Source organism: Juglans regia, chromosome 8, assembly GCF_001411555.2.
Source record: "Juglans regia cultivar Chandler chromosome 8, Walnut 2.0, whole genome shotgun sequence".
Lineage (NCBI taxonomy): Eukaryota > Viridiplantae > Streptophyta > Magnoliopsida > Fagales > Juglandaceae > Juglans > Juglans regia.
Genome location: NC_049908.1, coordinates 30,349,569 through 30,372,061, shown reverse-complemented (window position 1 = coordinate 30,372,061; position 22,493 = coordinate 30,349,569). Strand labels below are relative to the sequence as shown.

Here is a 22,493-nt window from a genome sequence, read left to right as displayed (position 1 = left end):
GAGATGGTTTCACTATCGAGACAAGACCTAAACATGCATGCAACTCCACCAACCAATTTTCTCTGCTCTACTCAACCTTTAGTTGAAACAAGGGGCTTATCTTGCAGGTTGCCTTCCCTAAGTTGACAAATCTGAATCTATGTGGTCTACCCAAAATAAAGCATGTATGGAGTAAAGAAACATTTGAAGACTGGTCTCGGATGTCAATTAAACAACCTCTTTTCTTGGTGGATGAGGTAAGAAACTATAAATTATTTAGCTCTCTTAAGATTTTCACATTTAGGTAGAAGACATAGTAGAACTGACATCATTTTCATGAAAGTGAATGAAAATTTTACATCCCAAAAGTATAAAATCATTTTGATATGTGTTTAATTAAGTTGATGAATTTAGTTAATTAATCTCTTTAAATGGTATACTTAATCATAATATGATAATTACTAAAAAAAATACTCAGTTCTCCATATTCTATATATCATGGTTTTCATTATTTAAAGTTTTTACATATTTTTTTATTATTTTAGCCAGTCACATTAGATTATCTATCAGTTTAGCTAAATTATAAAAATAATAGTTTTAAATTTGTTTTGTTATTTCTTTATTTTAAGCCCTCTTCGCCTACCATAAATCCAATTCAAAATACAAATAGAATTTTTACACTAGAGATTCAAAAGCCAAGAAAGAAGCAAGAAAAAACAAATTAAAAAAGGAAGAGGTCCAGTTTGCTTGTTGAGTAATGAAACCAAGAAAAAAAGTTTCAGTTCAAAATCTGAGAATAGAGAGTTACGATTATGATAGAATTCAAGATCCATCTCTTTAATTTAATTATTTTAACTACCAGTAATGGAGATGGTAAAATATATTATATGTGTTCATGTATTTTGTGATATCTTAAATGAAACTCAGTGTTGTGATGAATTTAACAGACGCCAATCCCGAGCTTGGAGATATTGAAAATTTCTAAAATGGAAAAGTTGGAAATTATATGGAATATCAAGGACTCCCATCAACGCTATATGTACAACTTTCCAAAACTACTTCATATTGATGTTTCATTATGTGAGAGTTTGAAAAGTTTGTTTCCAGCAGCCTCGGTTGCTGCAAGTCTCAAGAAATTGGAGTCTCTCATAATAACAGGTTGTGGGGTATTAGAGGAAATTGTCGAGAGAGAAGACGGGACAGATCCAACAACGAGACTTTCATTCCCCTGCCTAATTTGTCTAGGGCTTTATGGGTTACCAAAACTCAAGTGGTTTTTACAAGGGGTGCATACATTGGAAACGTCGTCGTCCAAAGAATTGCTTGAGCAGGAAGGCACTCTTTTCATGGTTGAAGAGGTAATAATCCAATCAACCTCTCTCTCTCTCTCTCTCTTAAAATTTTCAGCAATAGAACTGCATCTCCACAAACCAATTTTCTTTGCTCTGCTCTATCCTGTCTTTAATTGAAACAAGGGATTTAATCTTGTAGGTTGACTTCCCTAGTTTGAAACTACTGGATCTGTATGGTTTACCCAAAATAAAGCTTGTATGGAGTAAAGACTCTCAAACAATTCCCAACTTTCAAAATCTACAAGTTATAATTGTTGGGAAATGTGTGAGTCTGAAAAGTTTGTTTCCAGCCTCGATTGTTAAATGTCTTGAGCAATTGGAGAAAATTAAGATTTATGATTGTGGGGTGGAGGAAATTGTTGCGGCTGAAGAAGGAGAAGCAGTAGAAATGACGTTGGTGTTCCCTCAAGTATCTTCTCTATGTCTTGAAAATTTAGAGAGACTTGAGGGAGTGCATGATGCAAAATGGTCGATGCTGAAACAGACACGGATTCTTGAATGCGAGAACATTAAGGTAAGAGACTATAAATTATTTAGCTCTATTAAGATTTTCACATTTAGGTAGAAGACGTAGAGGCTGGCTTCATTTTCAGGAAAGTGAATGAAAATTTTACATTCCAATATTATAAAATTTAGGTAACTAATCTTTCTAAATTATAAATTTAATTATAATACTAATCATTAACAGAAAAATACTCAAATTTCGTTACTTTGAGTATGAGGTTCATAAAAATATATATGTATTTTTTTAAAAGAAGAATATAACAATATGTAAGCATATATATGAATTTTACGATTTGGTCTAACAAAAATAGAAAGAGTGATAAATAGTACAACTGTTTGTCTAATAAAATTAAAATCTCTATGCAATAAATTAATTGCAGGCCTTTTTAAAGCACTTACCAAAATTTGAAATGATCTAATTTCTTATTTGAAAAATGTTATAGAAGAGGTTACACATACAAAAGTAAATTCACAAATTGATATGACTTAATATTTTACGTTAAATTGTAAAATTATTTTTATTATAAAGTATATTTAACGTATTATATGAAATCATATCAATTTATCTGTTTTCTTTCGTAGAATTCCTTAACGGCTTTAACACTTCTCTTCTTATTTTTATAATAATATCATAACATAATAAAAGCCAACTTAAAGGCCCAAACTGAAAGTCACTTTTACAAATACATGATGAAATGTATTTATTTTGAAGAAACGAATAAAAGTCCTTATTTGAATTGTTTAGTTTTCTTTTTATTTAAAATTAAAACAAAAACTATATATATAGAGCATATTTTTTTTTATTAATTTAAAAGAAGCCGAGAGCTCTCAAGTTAAAATATATCTGTTGGTGTTGGATGGGGTATGTGTTAACCACTCATCTTCTGACGAATTTTACAGCTCTCATTCCCGAGCTTGGTGACATTGGAAATTCGGAGAATGTATAAGTTGGAAATTATGAGCCGGAATGTTACTATTCAAAAATTGTGGCGTTCTTGTTACGCAAGGTGTTTGCACGCCGTGGAATCTTATCGGCTTAGAACAACATTAATGAAAAATTACATATTTTGGAATTATGATATATATGATGATGATGATGATGATATATATGATGATGATATATATGATGATGATGATGATGATATATATGATGATGATATATATGATGATGATGATGATGATATATATGATGATGATATATATGATGATGATAATGATATTTGAGGAAATAGACTAGCCATAGGAGGAGTATTAAGGCTCACCATCAATCTGCTCCAGCGAATTCCACCTCACAGCAGGATTCTAACAAACACAACTCCAAGGCCGCAGCTGCTCTAACAAACTCTTCATAAAGGAATATTGCAGATGATTCTAGAAGGCTCGCACAGTGCTGAGGTGTCAATCATGAGTGTGTAATCTTGGTTGAGAATTGTCTATAAATATCAAGTGTCATTAGACTAATGTCTTCAAGGAATCTGTAGCCTTTCAAATGTATTCGTGAAATGAATTCAACTCTCTGAAGCATTTTTGCAAACACCTTTTCTAAACTCTTATTTCTATTACTTCTTAAGGTGAGATTGAATGACAGATTCACAAGTAAAACATAATAAATAACATTCAATCATCTAATGACACATCATATATAATCCATGAGCTTGAAAAAGAAAAACACAATCATATATAATATACTATTAATTAACACTTCTTCTCTCCCAGATCTACTGGACGGTTCTCGATCATTTTCTCTTGCTCTTTAACAGTCGCCCTCTCTCTCTCTCTCTACTTCGCCAGGTACTCTCTTCCTATCTCTCTCCGTCTTAGGGTTTTAATTGGAACTTTTTTTCTCTCTGTTTTTTGGTTCTTAATCTCATGGAAATTAAATGGGTATGTTCAAAAGAAAAAGGTAGGGAAGGTAGAAGTTAGAAATAAAATGGATTTTCTGGTGCTTGGTATTGAAGAGTTTTTAACCCGCTAAAGTGCGAGTCTCCACCCATTGCGGTATTACTATTAGGCTAGGTTGAACTGAACTCTGATTTCTTAGGTAGATGCATTTTCGTTGTTCTATTCATGGATTTATCGATGTGAATGATTCATCGCGAGATATATAAAATTCACTGCTTGATTTTATTCATTGGAATAAAAATGTTTTTCACTTGGTAGAAGTACGTAGTTTGTCTAATGTGAGTTTCTAAAGGAGAAATTTGAGATGGCTTTCAGGGCATTTAGAGTTTGAGTTTAGACTTAGTCGATATTCTTAGGGCATTATGCTTTGTCGAGGTCCTTATGCGCGAGCCCCCACAAGAGTGCTGACTGGAAATAATGTTTCTATCTGTAATAACGGTAGAGAGTTTACTTTTTTGGTGTATTTCCAGAAAAGTCACTGAAAGATCTATGAGGATAGGGAAGGAAAACAAAGGAGGCTATGGAAATTGTTCCTTTCTCGAATTCCCCCCTCAACTATATTTGGAGTTGTGTGATGGTGTTTTTTAACTGCGTTTATATTGAACTACATTAGATGATTGTTGTACAGGTACGTTTGGATAGTGAGAAGTGTTGAGAAGTGTTGAGAATGTTTGTGAATAGTAGTGAAAAAGTAATAATAAAATATTGAATAGTAGTAAAAAGTAGATGAAAAGTAATGAATAGTAAAAAAGTAGGTAAAAAGTAATAATAAAATAAAGAATAGTAGTGAGAGTACCTCAAGTACTCTCACTTGCCAAACACACAGACTACTCATGGCGAGAAATAGCATAGTTTCCAGTACTAGAGCTGTGAAGATAACTTTCTTGGTGCTTTCTTTTTATATGAAGTACCTAAGTAGTATGTATGAGGAAAGAAAAGCAAAAGGAAGTGAAAAGATAGGGCTGCTGTGATATTGCCCAAAGATTATTTATTGTGGGTGTCGGCTAGATCAAAGTTAATTTATTTTCTCCATTTTGTAAGAAGTTGACCTAAGTAAATATAAAGACAGTGTTTGCAAAAGCAGACTATGGAGGTGAAGGAGGGCATGCCATGATCTAGTATGAGGTATATTTATCATCCTAGTTGGCTTAATCGATAGATGGGTCAAGTTGTACAAATGCTGCTTGCTTTGAGATTGAAATTGACTGAGCAAACATAAATGCTTTTGGTTTTAGAGTTATAGTCGTCGTAGAGTTTCCCATGCATTACTAGATTCTCACTTGTCTTGCTGGGTGTCTTTCTTTTGTGCTTCATGTCTTGGATAGCTTTTCAGCAAAAAAGCCTCCCACTCTATGTTTCCACTTCTAGTACTTTCTTTAAAGATGTCGAGTGGATTTTTGAGATTAGATGATTGTGCAACAAAAACGCACCCCTGTCAATTCTTCCAAATTATCGATGAACAATTTGTCGTTGCATTCTTCCTGCGTAAAAAATAAATTTACTAATGGAGCTGGTTTCAATTAAATTTTCCATCTTTTCAAATCCATTTGTTATTGAAACTGGGAAGAAGCCCATATACCAACTGGCCTTTACAACTGCTTTCTGACTCCTATGGAACTCTGATCCAGGAAGTCCTTGATCCCTTTGAAATTAGAATTCCCTTGCTTCACCTCTTTCACTATGTGGCAATTCCCGATTGTGGGAGGAGACAACGAAGATGACAACTGACAATTATGTTTTAGATAACAATTGATGTGGATGGACGTAGTTTGATTTACCCTTTTCTTGATATAAATAAATTTGTAGAACACAAGCCTTCACAGATGAGAGGAAGCTAGTATGTAAAGATGCTAACTTAATTTTTTTTATTGTGTTGACCTTATTTTGATTGACGTGGCTGATAATTTTTCGAGCTTGCACATAAATTGGTGCTTCTAGGGATCTCTTCCTCCCTCCCCCCTGGATCTCTTCCTCCCCCCCCCCCCCCTCTCTCTCTCTCTCTCTCTCTCTCTCCCCTCTACACTAATACATAAGGCATTCTTGTTTTTTTCTAGTTTTTGAACTTTTACTTTTTACCAATTTAATTGAATCAGAATGTCTGAAGAATTAGATGCAAGTCCATGGAGCCTTGATAACAATGACCAGTCGACTAAACGCTTATGACTTTCTTATTTTCATTTTCTTCTTGTTGTTGTTTCATCCTATCCTAATTGTTTAATCCGGTTTGCTTCTGGTTAACCGAAAACAAAGAAAAAGCTTTTTATTGGCAACGTGCTTGCTGGGAAACATCTTGATCAGGCAGCCTCTTGGTTCGTGGAATATGGAACAGGAAAAAAAGGAGGAAGCAGAGACTCCTGCAGAGACTCCTACTGAACCAGAATCCAACATGAAGGAAGAAGAAGATAACAAAAACGAATCAGACTCTCCTGTCGAGGCACCTATGAACCAGATTATAAAAAGAAGGAAACAGAGGTATCTACTGGACCAGAGTCGTCAAAAAAGAAAATCCCGAAATCATTAAAGGCTGAATCAAAAATAGCAAAGAAACCTCTTGGTAGTAAATTTTTAAACTCCAGAAAAGATAAAGGTGGTCCAATGGCTCAGTGGAAACAAATAAAAGAATAATAAGCGTGTATTGAAGTAACATAGAAAGCAACAATGGTGGAGGAGAGGTTAAAAAGCTGAATTCTAGAGAAGAAGGCAATGAAAAGAATGTCAATGATGAAGAGCATAAGGAGAAAGCCATCAGCCTGAAAATAACCAAGAGAAGAAGATCATTGAGTTGGAAAAGCACAAACAAAAAGAGAGAAACGAAGGAAGGCATCGTATGTCAGACGGTGGTACTGAGAGTCAAAAGAACAAAGAAAAACATGATGGTGCTTAGAAGAGCCAACATGATGAGAAGAATAAAGAAAAACTTGGCAGTTTGATATTCATGTGCAATGCAAAGACCAAGCCAGATTGTTTTCGCTATCGTGTAATGGGTGTTACCACTAGTAAAAAGGATGTCGTGATGGGTATCAAACCTGGGATTAAACTTTTTCTCTATGATTTTGATTTGAAGCTTCTTTATGGGATTTATAAGGTGGCCTCTTCTGGTGGCATGAAACTTGAGCCAAGAGCTTTCGGTGGGGCATTCCCTCTTCATGTCAGATTTTCTTGGAGCGTGAGTTTTGTATCTAATTATTGTAATTTTATTCATCTATCTTGGCAGATCTGGATACTGATGAGTTATCAATTTTCAGGTGCGGTTCACTATTGAGAAAGATTCTCTTCCACTACTTGAGGATGTTTTTAAGAAGGCAACCAAGGAAAATTATAATGAAAAGCACAAATTCAAAACAGAACTTACTGTTAAGCAAGTAAGATTCACTTTTTTTCTCTCCGGTAGTTTGGGGTCATTGTTTCTTTTGAAATATTAGCATTCAGAATTTTTCTAATTTTTCCCTCCAGGCTAGGAATCTTGTAAAGCTTTTTCGACCGGCTGAAGTTCATTCAACTGTGTTGCCTGTCTGCTCTCCTCAATTTGCTAGAGTTGGTGACAGTAAAGTTCATGAAATAGTAAGAGAAGTGTGGCCCCGTTATCACAAGGAAACACTTGCTAGGGATCCTTATACGGATGGTGATTCTAGTAGATTTCAGTTGCCATCTTATGAAGGTATCATCAGCGTCTTGTATACAGAGACATGGCAACTATACCAAGAGAGGAGACTCCTCGGGACTTTTAGCCGGCTGGAAAGGACTATCGAGCTTATGGTCCTCAGGGAGAGCACCTTCTAAGACAGCCTAACCATTTACATATAAATGCTGTCTCCACACAGAGAGAGACCGTTCATGCTGATTCTCTCTACTTGAATGAGAGAGTGTACCATCTTATGGTCTTGGTGCTAGATGTGAAACACAATCCACTGTACCTTTTGCAACTGCAACATCAGCTACTGCTTCAGGCCTGTATACAAAGGATCCATACCATGGTTATCATTATGGTGCTTCATCAGGTTCTTATCCTATTGGTGGAACGCACCCAATTGAGAGTGCCAATTTACGCAGGACAGAAACTGATCGAGTGGGTAGTTTATACTCCACATATGCTACTGATGCTTTACTGCACAAAGACAAGATAGATCATTATCAGGCTACCCAGCTTGAAGCGGTGCCTGTGCCAGTTTCGTCTCGGTACTCTTTTGCTAGTCTATAATTCCTACACCGCTGACTGAATGAACACATGTATCCACTTGTATTTGGACTTCTGTTTATTGGCACCTGATGTGCAGCACATGAGCATTCTTCAGTTGCATATTGTATGTACGAGGGAACAGATTTGGCTCCAAATTTGTACGGAACTGAGTGTAAGAATTAATTTGGTAATTCTTTCAATTAATTGGAAATTATTTTTGTTGTTCCATTGTCGGGGTTTGAGAATCTGAGATAGCTTCAATCTTGTCTTTTCTTTATGTATTAATAATATGGAAGTATATAATATATCGTTATTTTGGATAAATATCAACTAGTTAAATATTAATTATTTATAAATTTTTTAAGATTTTATAATTCATTAGAGGTTCTACTTGTTAGTTATATAAATTCAATATTAGATTTATTTATTTATTTATTTTATTAATTATTAAATTTTATTAAAAAAAAATACATAGTCGAGCTCAGCTCAGCTCGGCTCGACTCGAACTCATTTGTGGGACGAGCTCGAGCTCGAGTTGAGCGTTTAGCTTATTGAGCCGAGCTCGAATGAAGAATAAAAAAAAATCTCAAGCTCGAGTATTTTGAATAGAGCCAAGTTTGACAAGCCAAAGATCGGCTCGGCTCAACTCAATTACTGTCCTAATCTTGTTAGAGAGTCAGAAGTGGTCTTTATTGATTTATTTTTCTTTTCTTTTCTTTTTTGTGATAACAGTAACTCTTTTTTTTTTTTTTTTCATCTTGAACTCTATTTGTCAATTGCGATTAGTTTCGAAACAGATAAAAAATGTGGGACTATCAAACTTGGTAGATTGGCGTTGGAAGTGTTCGGCTTACTCCTTAATGGTCAATGTTCTTGGGCTACCAACTGCACATTGTTTGACATGATATACTCCTGAATTGCGAGGTAGAAACCTTGAATTTATGTGCAAATTGGTTTGCGAGTGCTCTTAACTTCGTCATATACATTTGCTCGGAAGTAAAGCCGTCTTGCGCAACCAATTGGATATTCTATGGAAGGAGGGAAGAAAGAAAGAATTCAGATTCAAAATAAGAAGATTCAACCCTTCTTCAAATGTCTATTCTATTCATTTGTCACACCGAATTAAAGATGAAAGGACCATTACGTTAATGACTTGGAAGGTACATTGAGATTAGAGAGGATGAGAGTCTTGTTGGTTGTTGTTAAGTGTGATCGATAAGTCTAGTTTAGTTTTGGATAAAATTTATGACCGAATCATTATGTATCGATTTTATATTTTTGAAAACCGATTACGCATCGATTATCCTCTTAAACTAGTACCTCCGATTTTATCGATTCTAGTCTGGTTTTAATAGTATTAGTATTAAGGAATAAAATATAATTAAAATTCTAATATATATTAGTATACTAATGCTAACTAATTAATTAAATATGAAATGTAATTAATATACTAATATATATTAGTATTACTAATATATTATGTATTTATTAAAAAGAATATGTCGAGAATTTATTAGGTCATAAAATGTTATTAATATATATATTTTATATCTAAAGCTTATGATCAAATAAATTTTATGTTTAAAATTAAAATTTTATGTTATAAATAATAATAACATTATTTTATATATAATTATAATTTATATTATTATATATATTATATATAAATTTTATCTAATATAAAAAATATTATACATAACATTAAAAAATTAATTTAAAATATATAATGTAATGTACTTGTCCGATCCTAAAAAGTATAGAATCGGAATCGGACCAGTACTAACTGATTTTGGATTTATGAAAATCTGTTTCGGACTGGACCGGTCTAAAACCGGATTGGTTCCATCAGTTCAAGCCAGTCCGGTCGAGTTTTCCGATTAAATTATAGCAATTTGTTGTTTTTTTTTTTTTTCAAGTATACGTTTCCAGAAGGGAAATAAACACGCGCATCCATTGGTTATTTTCTTTGATAATGAGAAGCAATGTTGATTCAAAGAAGGAATTACACACAATCGTTCAACACCTAATATGATTCAATTACATTATGAGTAATGCTACATACAATCGTGTAATACGTAAATGTCGTATATTTACTTTAAAAAAGAGTAGGGTTTACTATTAAAAAATTAATTTTTTTTATGTGAATTTTATATTTATTTATTTTTTTTAAAATGATTATACGACGATTGCATATTCACGATTACAAATATCATTTCTTTTCCGGATATAATAAATTGAAAGCGTACTGCAAGCTTTTATTTAAGAAAAAAAAAAAAAAACTCAAGAAGTTTCGTATGAATGGTGATTCAGCAACGTAATAAATATTAATTGGACTTTTGTTTTTGACTTTTGATTAGTGACATATAAGTCTGGAAATACAATTTGTTGATTGATGTGATTGTTATTTATAAAGATCTCGTTTATTTTTACGAATAATGATAAATACACAATATTTTACACAACACATGTTATAAAATAAGAGTATTTTGATAAAATGATATTAGTTTTATAAAGTATTTTACAAAAATACCCCTCCTTTTAAACATTGTTATATAAAATGTTGTAAGTTTATCATTTTTCTATTTTTATAGATAAAAAGAAATAAGATGAGATTAGTTGAGATTAAAATTAAAAAATTAAATAAAAAATTATTAAAATATATACTTTTAATATTATTTTTATTTTAAGATTTAAAAAAATTAAATTATTTATTTTATTTTATATTAAAATTTGATAAAATTGTAATTATTAGATCAGATAAGTTGATTTTAAAAACAAATGACGCCTGATAGAGAGAGAGAAATGATAAACGTGTAACTAATTTATAATTTTTAATAAAATAATATTTTTTAAATTCAAACACATTAAAATCAAAACAAAAATGAATGAATTTTTATATAATAGTTGCATAAAAAGGTATAATAGTTGTAACTTAGCTTTTTAAAATATAAATAATTTTAAAACTAATATTTTAAAAATATTTTATTTTAATTTCAATTCCTCTTGTCTCGATCCAAACGCTTCTTATTTATTTCCTTTCATTAAACTATTTCCAGTGTTTATCGAGAAACTCTGGACGTTACTTGCAAAGTTTTCAACCTTTATTTTCAACAAACTAAAGGTCAAAGAAGAAAATGAAAATTGATTTTAGAAATAAACAATTAATTTCTTTGTATTAGAAAACCATCTTCCGGGTTCGTCAATGCCCCTTTTAGCTTTCCTCTCTGTTGGTTTTAACGTGAGATTGCTCAAAGGGAAAAGGAAATCACGCGTTCGTTGATTCCTACGAAAAGAAAACAACCGTTGTGTTCGTCAAGAAAGCACTGCTACATCGTAAAGATGCTACGATTTCGTAGGTACTAGGTTCTTGCACAGAAGGAAGGAAGGAAAGAAGGAAGGAAGGAAGGAAACATTTCATCGTCTTCGTAGGAAAACAGCTTTTCTCCATTAATATATAGAGCAGAGCAGAGCGGAGATAGACAATCCTCCGCAATCACAATCCTCAACACACGTTTTCTGCGAAATAGGTTGTGACCAAACACGTAAAAAATCTTCCTTTTTGTATGTTTTGATACAAAGGACAGGTTGAGTTTGAAGAGCTCTGAAATTTTTTTAGAGGATAAGTAAATAATTTATCCAGGGTTTTAAATAGAGAAAAGAAAAAAAAAATTGGGGTTGAGAGAGGGAGAGATGGGGAACTGCTTTTCGGATGTGCAAGGAGGAAAGCAAGCTGTGGGTGGGGTCCAACAGAGAACCACAGCTACCAACAACAACAATCGAGGACACAACGACGCCGTTGAGTTCTTCTACAGGTCTCGAGGGCTCCAGCAACTCTTCACCCAAGTCGAGGTAGTGACAGCCATTCTAACGCCTGTATATATAATTTGTACAAAGAAAAATGTTCAATTTTTACTAATATTATTTCAAGTTTTAATATAAATTTATATGAGCTGTGCTGCTCTCTATGATCTACCCCACGGTGGCTCAGACTCTGTTTATCCCCACGTTGGCTGAAATTCGTATCAGTATTTATTTTCTATCCCAGATTGGCTTAGGTTCTTACTATTATGATTATTATGTTGGGCATTGCCCGTAAAATACAATGAGAACAAGAATAATATGAATACGATTATTATTATTTTTTTAAAATTGTGGTTACTTTTTTCTTCTCCATTAAAGTTTTCCCTGTAATACTATTCTTATTCAGAAACTTGATTAAAAAAATGTTATCCAGAAAGAGTAGATAATAAAATAATAAATATTCTGTATTCGTGTTAGTGTTATTCAGTTATTGTTATGTTTTCAATACATATATGTGTAAAATTATCAAAGAAGTCGTTTTCATTGCATGGTAGAGGATCGGTTTGTCTGTATTTCAAAGGTGCTAAAATGTTACCTCCTTAATGCTTTTCAAGCTATGAGTTTCGCTTGATAAATGAAGCAAGCGGGGCATGCAGCGCAATGTTGACTTTGATAGTCTGTCATTTAAATGTTTGGCTTATTACTAGTTTCTCAGAATCGAGAATGGATAGCATGGTCGGGGTTCCATGTGTTTTCGGGCTTAGATAAACGATGATGTTTTGCTTTTACTGTGAAAGGATGGATATCTTCCCCATACATTGTACTTGATTCAAAACTATGGCCATACCTGCTTGTTCTTTGTATGGTTTAGTTGCTACCATGGATCCATTTATGAGCCCACCTCAGTTCCTAAGTTGCACTGCAAAATTCTCCTCTTAAGTGTAAACTTTGGTAAGATTTCCATTTTGTGGATGTCAATTCAACTTTGGAGTGTCAGACGAGGCCATTGATTCCAAATTCTGTTTTTTCAATAGAAAAATGTATTTCGTTATTACTCGTATCAGGACCACTAGATGCTTTCGTTTTACTTTTCTTACTGACATAGACCACCTATTGTTCCGTTCCCTGTTTCGCTTCCCTCATTTTTTCGGAAATAACAGTTAAAAGTCATGAGATTTAAGGTTTTGAAACTCAATACTTCTTAAACACTATAAACCAAGCAACAAACGGGCCAAAAGTGTCAATTGACTAAATTGATACCCCACATAGTAACCAACTTCTTAAATTTAAGACTGCAGTCAAACTTTTTAGTCAAGCTAAATATGTTAACGGAATATTAGTAAATTGGAGACTGATGAGGTTGTATGAAGCAACATGCTGCCTTTTAGTATTGTGCAGGAGTTGAATATTCTCATTTTTAAGTGCCAAAGGTTGAAGTGCCACCTATATTCTTGAAAAGTGTTACCTGCCATTTCTTTCATCTCCAACAGATGGAAATTGTGCATTTCTGTTGCCCCTTACTAGAAAGAAATGGGTGGAATAATGGCAAGCTCCAAAGCAGTATATTGCCTGACAAAAACTTTACATGGGAGGGGATCAATTAACTGTATTATAGGAGATTTCGACATCTGGAATTGTTATTCTATCTGCATGCGTGGCTCTTTTGTTTTTAGTTTGTCTTTTTATTTATTTCTGTACTGTTAACTTATTTTTTTTGCTTTTTCAAAATGTATTCATGTATATTTTAATCTGTGCTGCAGTTATCCCTATCAGCATTTAACTTGCGAGATCGTGACATCATTTCAAAGGTATTCCTCTCTAAAAATAACCATATGTTTGGTAGTGATGTTTATGAGGGTTTATACTAGCATCTTTCCTTTGCCAAATCTTTTGTTTAGGAGCTCTATTGTCCACCTTCATCACCTATATATTTTCTATGCTTAGCACGGACTTGAAATTATGATCCAAACCACACTTCACATTTGTATTAATTCAAGACTGTGGTATAATATTTCTTGAGTTAACATAATTCTATGAATTAATCAGTTCTAAATTTTGAGAAAACTATCACAATTTTGGTTCATTATGTTGAAGTACATTTTACTGTGTGAGTTTCACTTCAAGATACAACCAAAACAGAGGGGAGATTGCATGAGAAGGTGGTTTGTCAGGGTTTCAAAGGGCACGTGAGATGATCATTACTTTATGTTATGTTAAGCTACTATTTTTATACGTTCTGTGTACTTGGGCTATGTCTATTTACCTATAAAAAAAAGTTAAAGTTACTATTTTGACAGTATTTTGTTTACATAAGATATTTGTAGTCATACTCTTGTAATGAGCTGGATTACTATGTTTGTGGATCGATGACTGTCTTAATTAGTTTGGGTAATTATTATACACTGATGAAAAACCTGGGTAAGAAAACTACAGTGCTTAGTGATATAATTTTGTTTGTTCTGTTTTTGGTGTTCTTAATGATATATTATGACCTAGAGGAAAGAAAACTACAGTATTGGTATCTTGTGTTTAATGATTAGGAGGATATATGTCTTCCATTAGGACTTTCTCAAACAAGAAATGGATTCCAAATTTGGAGTGTTTCTTGCTTCTTCTGTATCTCTTCAGCTTAACCTTTGGATGACTAAATCCTGGACACCATCTTTGTTTGCTCAAAATTGCTAGAAACTGAGCTAACACCCCAAGTTTCTGGTGTTTTTCTTTCTTCTCAAGTTTAGAGTAGTTTTCGTGGGATTCCTATCCTGGTAGTATTCGGTTTACATCTACCATAAGTATTATTTACACATGTAGCGAGCTGAACTAATACTTCATGTTGACCCTTTCTGGAAAAAGGTGTTTATAGCTTTCAAGGTTTGAGTTTTTCAATACACAGTAGTTTGTTTATGTGCTCATATGAGATGCATTCATGTTTTGATCAGGATTGTCTTACTGTTGTTTGAGCTAACATAGATATTGTTCTGTTCAGAGTGATCCCATGGCAGTGGTATATGTGAAGAAAATAGATGGAAAACTAGAGGAGTTAGGCCGCACTGAGGTTATACTGAATAGTTTGAATCCCACATGGATAGAAAAAGTTACAGTTGCATTCCAGTTCGAGATTGTACAGCCATTGGTGTAAGCTGTACAAATTCATTTTAAGTGCTTATAGTTTTGTAGATATAGTTCTTTTTTTTTCTTTTTTTTTTACAGGAACTCCTGTTTTGATTTGACTGCTTTTGACTCACTCACATTTCCCTTCTTTATTTTCGCACCAGATTTCATGTGTATGATGTTGATACCAAATATCACAATATACCTGTGAAGGTACATTATAGTTTCTGCCCTCAAGTATCTAATGATATAATCTTTGTAGGTTATGTTTTTCCAATTATAATTTGTACCAATAATATACAAGAAAAAGTGTACATGCTAAGCATTTCTGTAGTATCTCTTCCAATACCTTTTAAGTGCTGAATACTGCAATTTGCTAGTTAAACTCTTTTACACCGGGGACTAAGAGCTGGGTACTGGTTTTTCTGAGAAAATATGTGTTGGTTAGATGACTAGCCTGTTCGGTAGATTTTTGTTGATACATGGTTAAACACATTGAATTGTCAAAAATACTAATTCGAGAACAATAACTAATGACTATTAGATGCCAACTATTATGTCAGCGTAAGTTATTTGGACAATAGATACATCGTGTAGCTGTATAACTTGTAAGACCGACGTGGGAAAGTACTCACTGAATGGTGTGCAGCAGTTTGCTTACTCAATTTGGTCACATATTTTGTACATCTATGTGTGTGGAGGGGGGGTCAACTACTTCAATTGTGATTAATGAATAATGCAAAACTATTACTGTATGATCTATAATTTTTCGAAAATCTGTATGAACCATTTTTCTGTTGTGTTTCAGACGCTGAAATTGGAGGATCAAGATTTTCTTGGAGAGGCCACGTGTGTTCTATCAGAGGTATGCTGCCTTGGGATCAATCAGGCTCGTTGAGAATGCATATGCTTATTCACTAAGCTGGTGCAAATTGAGTATAAAATTATATCAATTTTCAGAATTTTTGTATTGAAAGACTACTGTGAGAGCTACTTCCCTAATTTAGTGATATATTAAGATATTAGGTTATCATCGATGCAGTTGAAAAGAATGTTGCAATTGCAGCCATTTTTAATCTTACTGAACATCAAATCCTTCCCCCCTCTTCCATGGCAGGTACTTACCAAACAAAATCGGAGTTTAACCCTTAATCTTCATAGTAAGATTGGGCATGTGGCTTTGAGGAACTTAGGGGTACTCACCATCCATGCAGAGGAAACAGTTGCTTCAAGGAGGGTTGTTGAGATGATACTCCATTGTTCTTACTTGGATAACAAGGACATATTTTCTAAAAGTGTATGTATTTGCAAAGCAGATACCTTCAAGCTTTATGTTACGTATGCATGTATATTCGTTGTTTATTTTATCCTCAAAATTCATCACTTTATTGTAGAACCCTTTTCTAAGAATATCTAGAATTGTTGAGAGTGGAGGCTCAATTCCAATATGCAAGACTGAAGTGGTGAACGACAATTTAAATCCAACATGGAAACCCCTATGCCTGAGTATGCAGCAGTTTGGAAGTAAGGTAAACTTGTCACCTTAAGATTTGGTCACATATATTATAGGATATTCTGCTGTTTGGATGACTAAGAAGATGCATGTGGTGCATGAAATTTGACTTGTTGCAGGATAACCCATTGATTATCGAGTGCTTTGATTTCAACAGCAGTGGCAAACATTCGCTTATTGGGTAAGTGGGAATTTAGTTAGTCTGCGGATTCCTTTTTGCTTGTTTTCCCTTGTTATCCGAGTTTAGTCTCTGGCTCTAAAGAAGATACTGTTCTTAAATTTACCTCATCAGTAAACTTCAGAAGTCAGTGGCCGACCTGGAAAAACTTCATGAAGGTAGAAGTGGTGCAAATCTTACAATAACATCTCATCATGGTCACAAGAAGGTACTTATTCATACTTGCGGTAGAATTTCTTAAAATATTTCAGTTTATTATTTTTATTTGAATATGCATTTGTTCAATGATTCATCAATATAGGTTTTGAAGGGAGAGCTGTTTGTGGATCAATTTTGTGAGAAGGAACAATACAGCTTTCTTGATTATGTTTCTTGTGGATTTGAGCTCAACTTTATGGTTGCGGTTGACTTTACAGGTAAGTAATTTCTTGAGGACTATTTAGTATACGCGTGATGATTGATTTTTTTTTTCTCTTTTTTCTGGTTGTAAATGTTTCACCCGAATAAGACTCTTATTCATACTTTGAAAATTCAATTTTAATTTGTCCAGCCTCAAATGGAAATCCTCGGAACCCAGATTCTTTACACTACATTGATCCTTCCGGCCAGTTGAATTCTTATCAGAAGGTGAGTCTGTGCATCCTCTGGTGCTTTCAATAGGGTATTATTTTGACTCCAAAAGTAGTATAGGTGTATTCTTTGGAACAGAAGATACAAGATTGTTGCCAATGGTTTTTGGATAGATTGTCATGTCCTTCCTCTCCTCCATATCGAGTTACCCTATATGAGTTCATGAATTGTATTTTCATTATGATATTGACGCTCAAAATTACCTCCCGACATATAACACTGACCTGGGAAACTTGCTGTTATCTTGATTTGGTTCATATATATCTTTTGTTATAAAGTTTGGTCCATAGACATGTTTCTAAATTGCTTTCTTTTATTTCTGTTATAACTCAATTTGATCAAGGGGCTCGTTTTCAATATCCAATTTGCTTTCTTGAGCTTTTGAGAAAAACAAGTTTATTTATTCTGGTTTGTTAAGGGGGCCTTCTGTTAGCATGCATTTAAAGAAATTATTGTTGATGGGCGAAGTTGTTATCTGCTTGATAACTGAATTCTTTTCAGGCTATAATGGAGGTTGGGGAGGTCATTCAGTTTTATGATTCTGATAGGCGCTTTCCTGCATGGGGCTTTGGTGGAAAAACATTTGATGGAACCATCTCACATTGCTTCAACCTGAATGGAAGTGCAGGTAGCTTTGAGGTGAGAGGAGCCCATTTTATAATTATTGCTTTGCTGCTTCGTCTCTGATGCAACATTTTGGTTTGATGTACTGGCCTTTCCAGAGAACTATCGCCATCTTGTTTACCCTCCTGCAATAATGTAGTTAATCCCTGATTTTTATTTTTTATTTTGGTTTCAACCTGTGTATCTCATCACTGTTTGTTCTTAAAATTTTATATTGATTTTTTTGCTTTATTTGATTTTTTTCTTCCTCTACCACTTTTAGTTATGTTGGTCTTGAATTGAGTGTCATAGTCAGCGTCAACCAAGTAAGAAGTTGGTAAAAGCATTAGTTGAAAAAACACCAAGTATAGATAACCACAACACATGCAAAACTGTTATATACAATAATTTTAGATATGCAATTAATAGGTTCTAGAAAATCTTTATAGTCCTTCTAAAAACTTTTAAGTAAATGAAAATGATGAAAATCAAATGGATCGAGTTATAACCCAATACTCTTGATAATATTATGTGTTACACTCGATGGTGCTTTTTTCTTGTGAAATTGTTAAGATAATGAAAGTGATACCGTTACCAGACTCACATTGAAATCAAGTGATTTGTCATTGTTGCATAGCATACGTATCATCCTTATGAAAACTACATGTTCATACTCCTTAAGTAATGCATTTAGCTTCTGATTTTCAATAGGTTGAAGGAGTTGAAGGCATCATGTCTGCTTATGCAAGTGCTCTACATAATGTTACTCTGGCTGGACCAACGTTGTTTGGCCAAGTGATTAAAACAGCTGCTCAAATTGCAAGCCAATCCGTTTCATACAACAGCAAAAAGTACTTCGTTTTGCTCATTATTACGGTAAATAGAATAGTTAACTTCATTTTGATGTCTCTTTCCACCTTAATCCTTCGCTTGGTAATCAAATAAATTGCCCCCTTTTCTAGGATGGAGTCCTTACAGACCTTCAAGAAACGAAAGACGCTTTGGTGAAGGCATCTGATCTTCCACTATCAATTCTTATAGTGGGAGTGGGAAGTGCAGATTTTGGACAAATGGAGGTATGGCATTGTTTTTCTAGAACTTGAACTTCCCCTCATGTATTAATCTGTCATCTAACTTAGTTTTTGTGGCAGGTCCTTGATGCTGATAAAGGACAACGATTAGAGAGCTCTACAGATCGTGTTGCTACACGTGACATTGTACAGTTTGTTCCAATGCGAGATGTTCATGGTAAGTACATAATGGTGTGTGCACGTATGGAGCTAAAAATTGGGTCCAGATGCCTGTTTCTTTACCAAACTGAGGAGGGGGAACCGTAATAAAAGGTCGTTCTTGGTGCAATTCAACTAAGAGATTGTGACCTTGTGACTGAGAGCCATGGTGGTAATGATGCACATAATTACCTGCTTTGGAGTGTTGGGAGAGTCCCCATGCTCACATCTTCCCTATTCTCAGAATAATAAGCAAGAACGAATGTTTGCTTCCAGCAAAAAAGACCGTTTGTTTTCCGAAAAAGGAAGTAAACTGTTGAGGAGGGTGACGCATGGGCCTCATGCACCAATCAGAATAATGATCTTGTGGTCGTGGATGGTAGATCGGCAAGCAGCCAAATCAAAGATAAGGCACGTGGTGGTCATAAGTGGATTGACAAAAACGAATTGAGAGTAAATACTTCCAGCAAAAGGGTGCCAGGGTGCCAAAAATGGAGGTGAAAACGAAGTAAAAACAAAATGGAAGGACTGGAAAACACTTTAGGGACTTGAGGTGCAAGTAAAGGAGAGTTAACTGCCAAAAAGAGAGCAGGTGGCCGATGCCTGTCTTTGTTGGCGAGGGGCAGTATGTGTGGTTGTTTGGTACCTGAGGGGTGGCTGTGGGTGATCAAATGGTGGGAATCGATTCTGTATATTGTGGGCTTGTGGTGGTTGGAACCGGTCGGACAGCAGTAGAACTAACCTCCAAGACTTAAACTAGAGACAAAAGGAGGAAGAAGATAAGGGGGGATATTTTTAAAACAATGGAAAAATGGAATGAGAAGATCTAGATTAGGGAGAAGAGAAAGGAAGGAGGGAAAGGGGACGGAGAAGCTGGGACGGACTTCGTTCTCTGCTTTTTAGAGAGTTTAGAGCTTTTTTGTGGGGAGAGAGAAAGCAACAAAACCACATCGTTGATTGCAATGCCTAGTTAGATAATTATTCATTGATGGAGTGAAGAAAGGATTAAAGGGTGGGTTTGAACACCGAAATTGTATTTGACGGAGATGTTGCATGAACTGCTGTTGCCACCACTGTCTTGGTCCTTTATTTTGCCTTTTTTTTTTTTTTTTTTTAATTTCAACTCTTTATGGGTTAAACATTGACCGACCAACACCAAACAGCTTGGCTACAACCCAAAAGTCAGTTCTACTTCATTTGTCCGTTGACGTTTGTATCATCTGTTTGGGCCTATTGACTTTTGTATCAACTGGCATGAGCAGTTTCCTTTTACTTTTATCTTGTTGCAGCTGTTCTGTTTTTGCTTGAACTCCATTTTACTTCAACTATAACATAGTTGTGGTATGTGCAGGTGGGCAGATTTCTGTGGTCCAGGCTCTTTTGGAAGAGCTACCAGGACAGTTCTTGACTTACATGCGGTGCAGAGATATCAAGCCACGCCCTCTCCATGAAGCCCAAGCGTCTGGTACTTAAGTATATGCCCAAGCGTTTGGATAGGGTCAAATAAGGTGTGATACCGCTGATCAACAGGCGCAACTGCCAAGCTTTTCTGAAGTCTGTCCCACTGATAGATTGACCCAGGCCTGAAAGTAGGTGTTTCCTTTTTCCTTCGTGGGTGTGGGCAAGGAGTTACAGTTTTAATGCCAAGAAATAGAAGGGTATATCAGATTGTTCGACGTCCCTCTCTCCCCCTCGAAAGAAACCCCAAACGAGAGCCTTTCCCTCTCCCACTGACGCTTGTCTCTTCTTTTGATCCAAGTTCTTTTTTAATCCGCGCGAGCCATTGAAAGCCAGATACGTTGTATTTCATCCATTCAACAATCTCACTTGCACACCACCAATGGAAGCGTCAGTTCTTGATCATCGACCTATTCCACCATCCAAAAGAAGTCTGCCGCCTGTGCGTGCATGGTTGTCAAAAGCCATTTGCAGCAACCACATGCCGCCCATATGGTAATGATTTTGGCCCTTTTTTTAAAGCCACTCTCTCCTAGTTGGCCGCTGGTTGGCTTACTAGCATTTTTATCCTTATTTTCTCCAATTGCAGCCATGCATGCACCACCAGGCCAACTGTCTCCTCATTGAGTTTACGACTCACTCTTCTACCGTACGTTTTGATCAGTGCATGTGCCATACGTGCCACATCGTCGACAGTGCATATGGTCCTGATCATGTACCGCCACACCACCACCCTTCACGCCCCTACCTTCTATACATACAGTTCTTTAACTTTTATTTCCTTTTTATTATTTTTCTTGTTCTTTTGTTTACGTGTTTATGATGGCCAACTATGGGACCAGACTAATTATCTGATACCATTTTTCGAGTCGTGTTTATTTGATTGTTTTGTCATTTTTTTAAGGGTGATTGATAGGATATCCCATCCCCTAGAAAATGTATTCATATTTTCCTTATTAATGTAATAATTTCGCCCCGAAAAGAGGTATGTCCAAAGAAACTCATTGTATCAAATATTATTGACTGCGAGCTTGTACACCAAGTTTTTCTCTTATAACATCTAATGGTACACATGGCTTTTTTCTTTTGATTATAAGAATTCTAAAGTTCATAGAGCTAAGCTCAAATCAAATATTTAAGATTCATTTTTATTATTTTAGACGTAAGAAGCCTCGTTTGTTTTTACAACTCCTCTCAATTCATCTTATCTCATCTCATCATTACAATTTTTTCAAATTTTCATACAAAATAATATAAACAATTCAACTTTTTCAAATTTTAAAACAAAAATAACATCCTAATTTGCTTTTCCTCAAAAATTTTATTCAATTTTTAACTTTAATTTCAACTCATCTTATCTCATCTGCAAAAACAAACGAGATAATCTAGTTTATCATCAATCTAACCTAAAGTTTTTGGGGAAAAGCAAATTAGGATGTTACAAATTAAATATCCTAGTTTGTTAAAGTGCCTAGTTGAAATTTGAATACCTATTTTCCTTTAATATATGATGGTTTTGGGACACTACTTAAACATGCTTGTAATACTACTTTGTCATTAGATGCTCAAAACAAATCACTTTACAATTAATACATGAGGAGTGCATGAAAAGCTAGAGAATAAAAAGTTAAATAAACTAATGCCCCATGCTCATGTTCCTTGGAAAAATCAACAACTTACAAGAGATGCGCGCAGCTTTTCTAATGATCAAATGGTGGGCTAAGCAGTCGGCCAGGGAGGCCGAAGCTACAGTAAAAACATATTGCAACGAAAAAAGTCGCCACAATAGTTCAAAAAATCGCCGCAATAAATGAACCATAAATTCCACTTCAAAATGTCTTATGAGTTAAGTTGGAATTCAGCGGCGAATTAATAATCGCTGCAAAAAATGACTATTTGCGGCGATTTTTTTTGCAACAATCTAAAAATCGCTGAAAAATATCTGATTTCTTGTAGTGGGTATATAGAAGTACTTGAAGATCAACAACGGCCGAGAAATTCCACGACAGATGTGTGTGAGTTTGAGGTATGTATATATATATATATAAGAGCACTA

At 34.6% G+C, this 22,493-nt stretch overlaps 4 protein-coding genes across 9 annotated transcripts in view; all 4 read left to right on the top strand.

The window, feature by feature from the left end:
• LOC108981814 overlaps window positions 1-6,258 on the top strand; it is a 33,942-nt gene extending 27,684 nt beyond the window's left edge. The window contains exons 15-18 of the mRNA XM_035692861.1: window positions 108-236; window positions 927-1,337; window positions 1,471-1,845; window positions 6,067-6,258. Of these exons, the coding sequence (XP_035548754.1) occupies window positions 108-236; window positions 927-1,337; window positions 1,471-1,845; window positions 6,067-6,258 (1,107 nt within the window). The remainder of the gene's footprint in view (window positions 1-107; window positions 237-926; window positions 1,338-1,470; window positions 1,846-6,066) is intronic.
• Window positions 1-22,493, top strand: part of LOC109004516 (probable disease resistance protein At4g27220) — a 963,953-nt gene that overhangs the window by 34,485 nt on the left and 906,975 nt on the right. The gene's annotated exons all lie outside the window — the stretch shown is intronic.
• Window positions 3,016-8,142, top strand: LOC109005534. Of its 4 annotated transcripts, none has more exons than XM_035693310.1 (5): window positions 3,016-3,230; window positions 3,552-3,626; window positions 5,988-6,903; window positions 6,983-7,099; window positions 7,191-8,142. In XM_035693310.1, the coding sequence occupies exons 3-5, from the start codon at window positions 6,673-6,675 to the stop codon at window positions 7,515-7,517; spliced, it is 675 nt and encodes a 224-aa protein (XP_035549203.1). In that variant the 5' UTR covers window positions 3,016-3,230; window positions 3,552-3,626; window positions 5,988-6,672; the 3' UTR covers window positions 7,518-8,142. The 4 variants fall into 4 exon arrangements, with proteins under 4 accessions (XP_035549203.1, XP_035549201.1, XP_035549200.1 ...); XM_035693308.1 differs by having other exon boundaries at window positions 3,016-3,406; window positions 6,067-6,903; XM_035693307.1 differs by having other exon boundaries at window positions 3,016-3,406.
• On the top strand, window positions 11,096-21,496 carry LOC108987836 (protein BONZAI 3-like). Of its 2 annotated transcripts, XR_004802257.1 has the most exons (17): window positions 11,096-11,763; window positions 13,476-13,523; window positions 14,702-14,850; window positions 14,991-15,039; window positions 15,635-15,691; window positions 15,944-16,123; window positions 16,221-16,355; window positions 16,459-16,520; window positions 16,632-16,725; window positions 16,819-16,933; window positions 17,068-17,144; window positions 17,649-17,786; window positions 18,462-18,626; window positions 18,713-18,826; window positions 18,902-18,998; window positions 20,331-20,932; window positions 21,027-21,496. XR_004802257.1 is itself a non-coding variant. In XM_035693290.1 (16 exons), the coding sequence occupies exons 1-16, from the start codon at window positions 11,605-11,607 to the stop codon at window positions 20,450-20,452; spliced, it is 1,761 nt and encodes a 586-aa protein (XP_035549183.1). In that variant the 5' UTR covers window positions 11,096-11,604; the 3' UTR covers window positions 20,453-21,496. The 2 variants fall into 2 exon arrangements, 1 of the variants encoding a protein (XP_035549183.1); XM_035693290.1 differs by having other exon boundaries at window positions 20,331-21,496.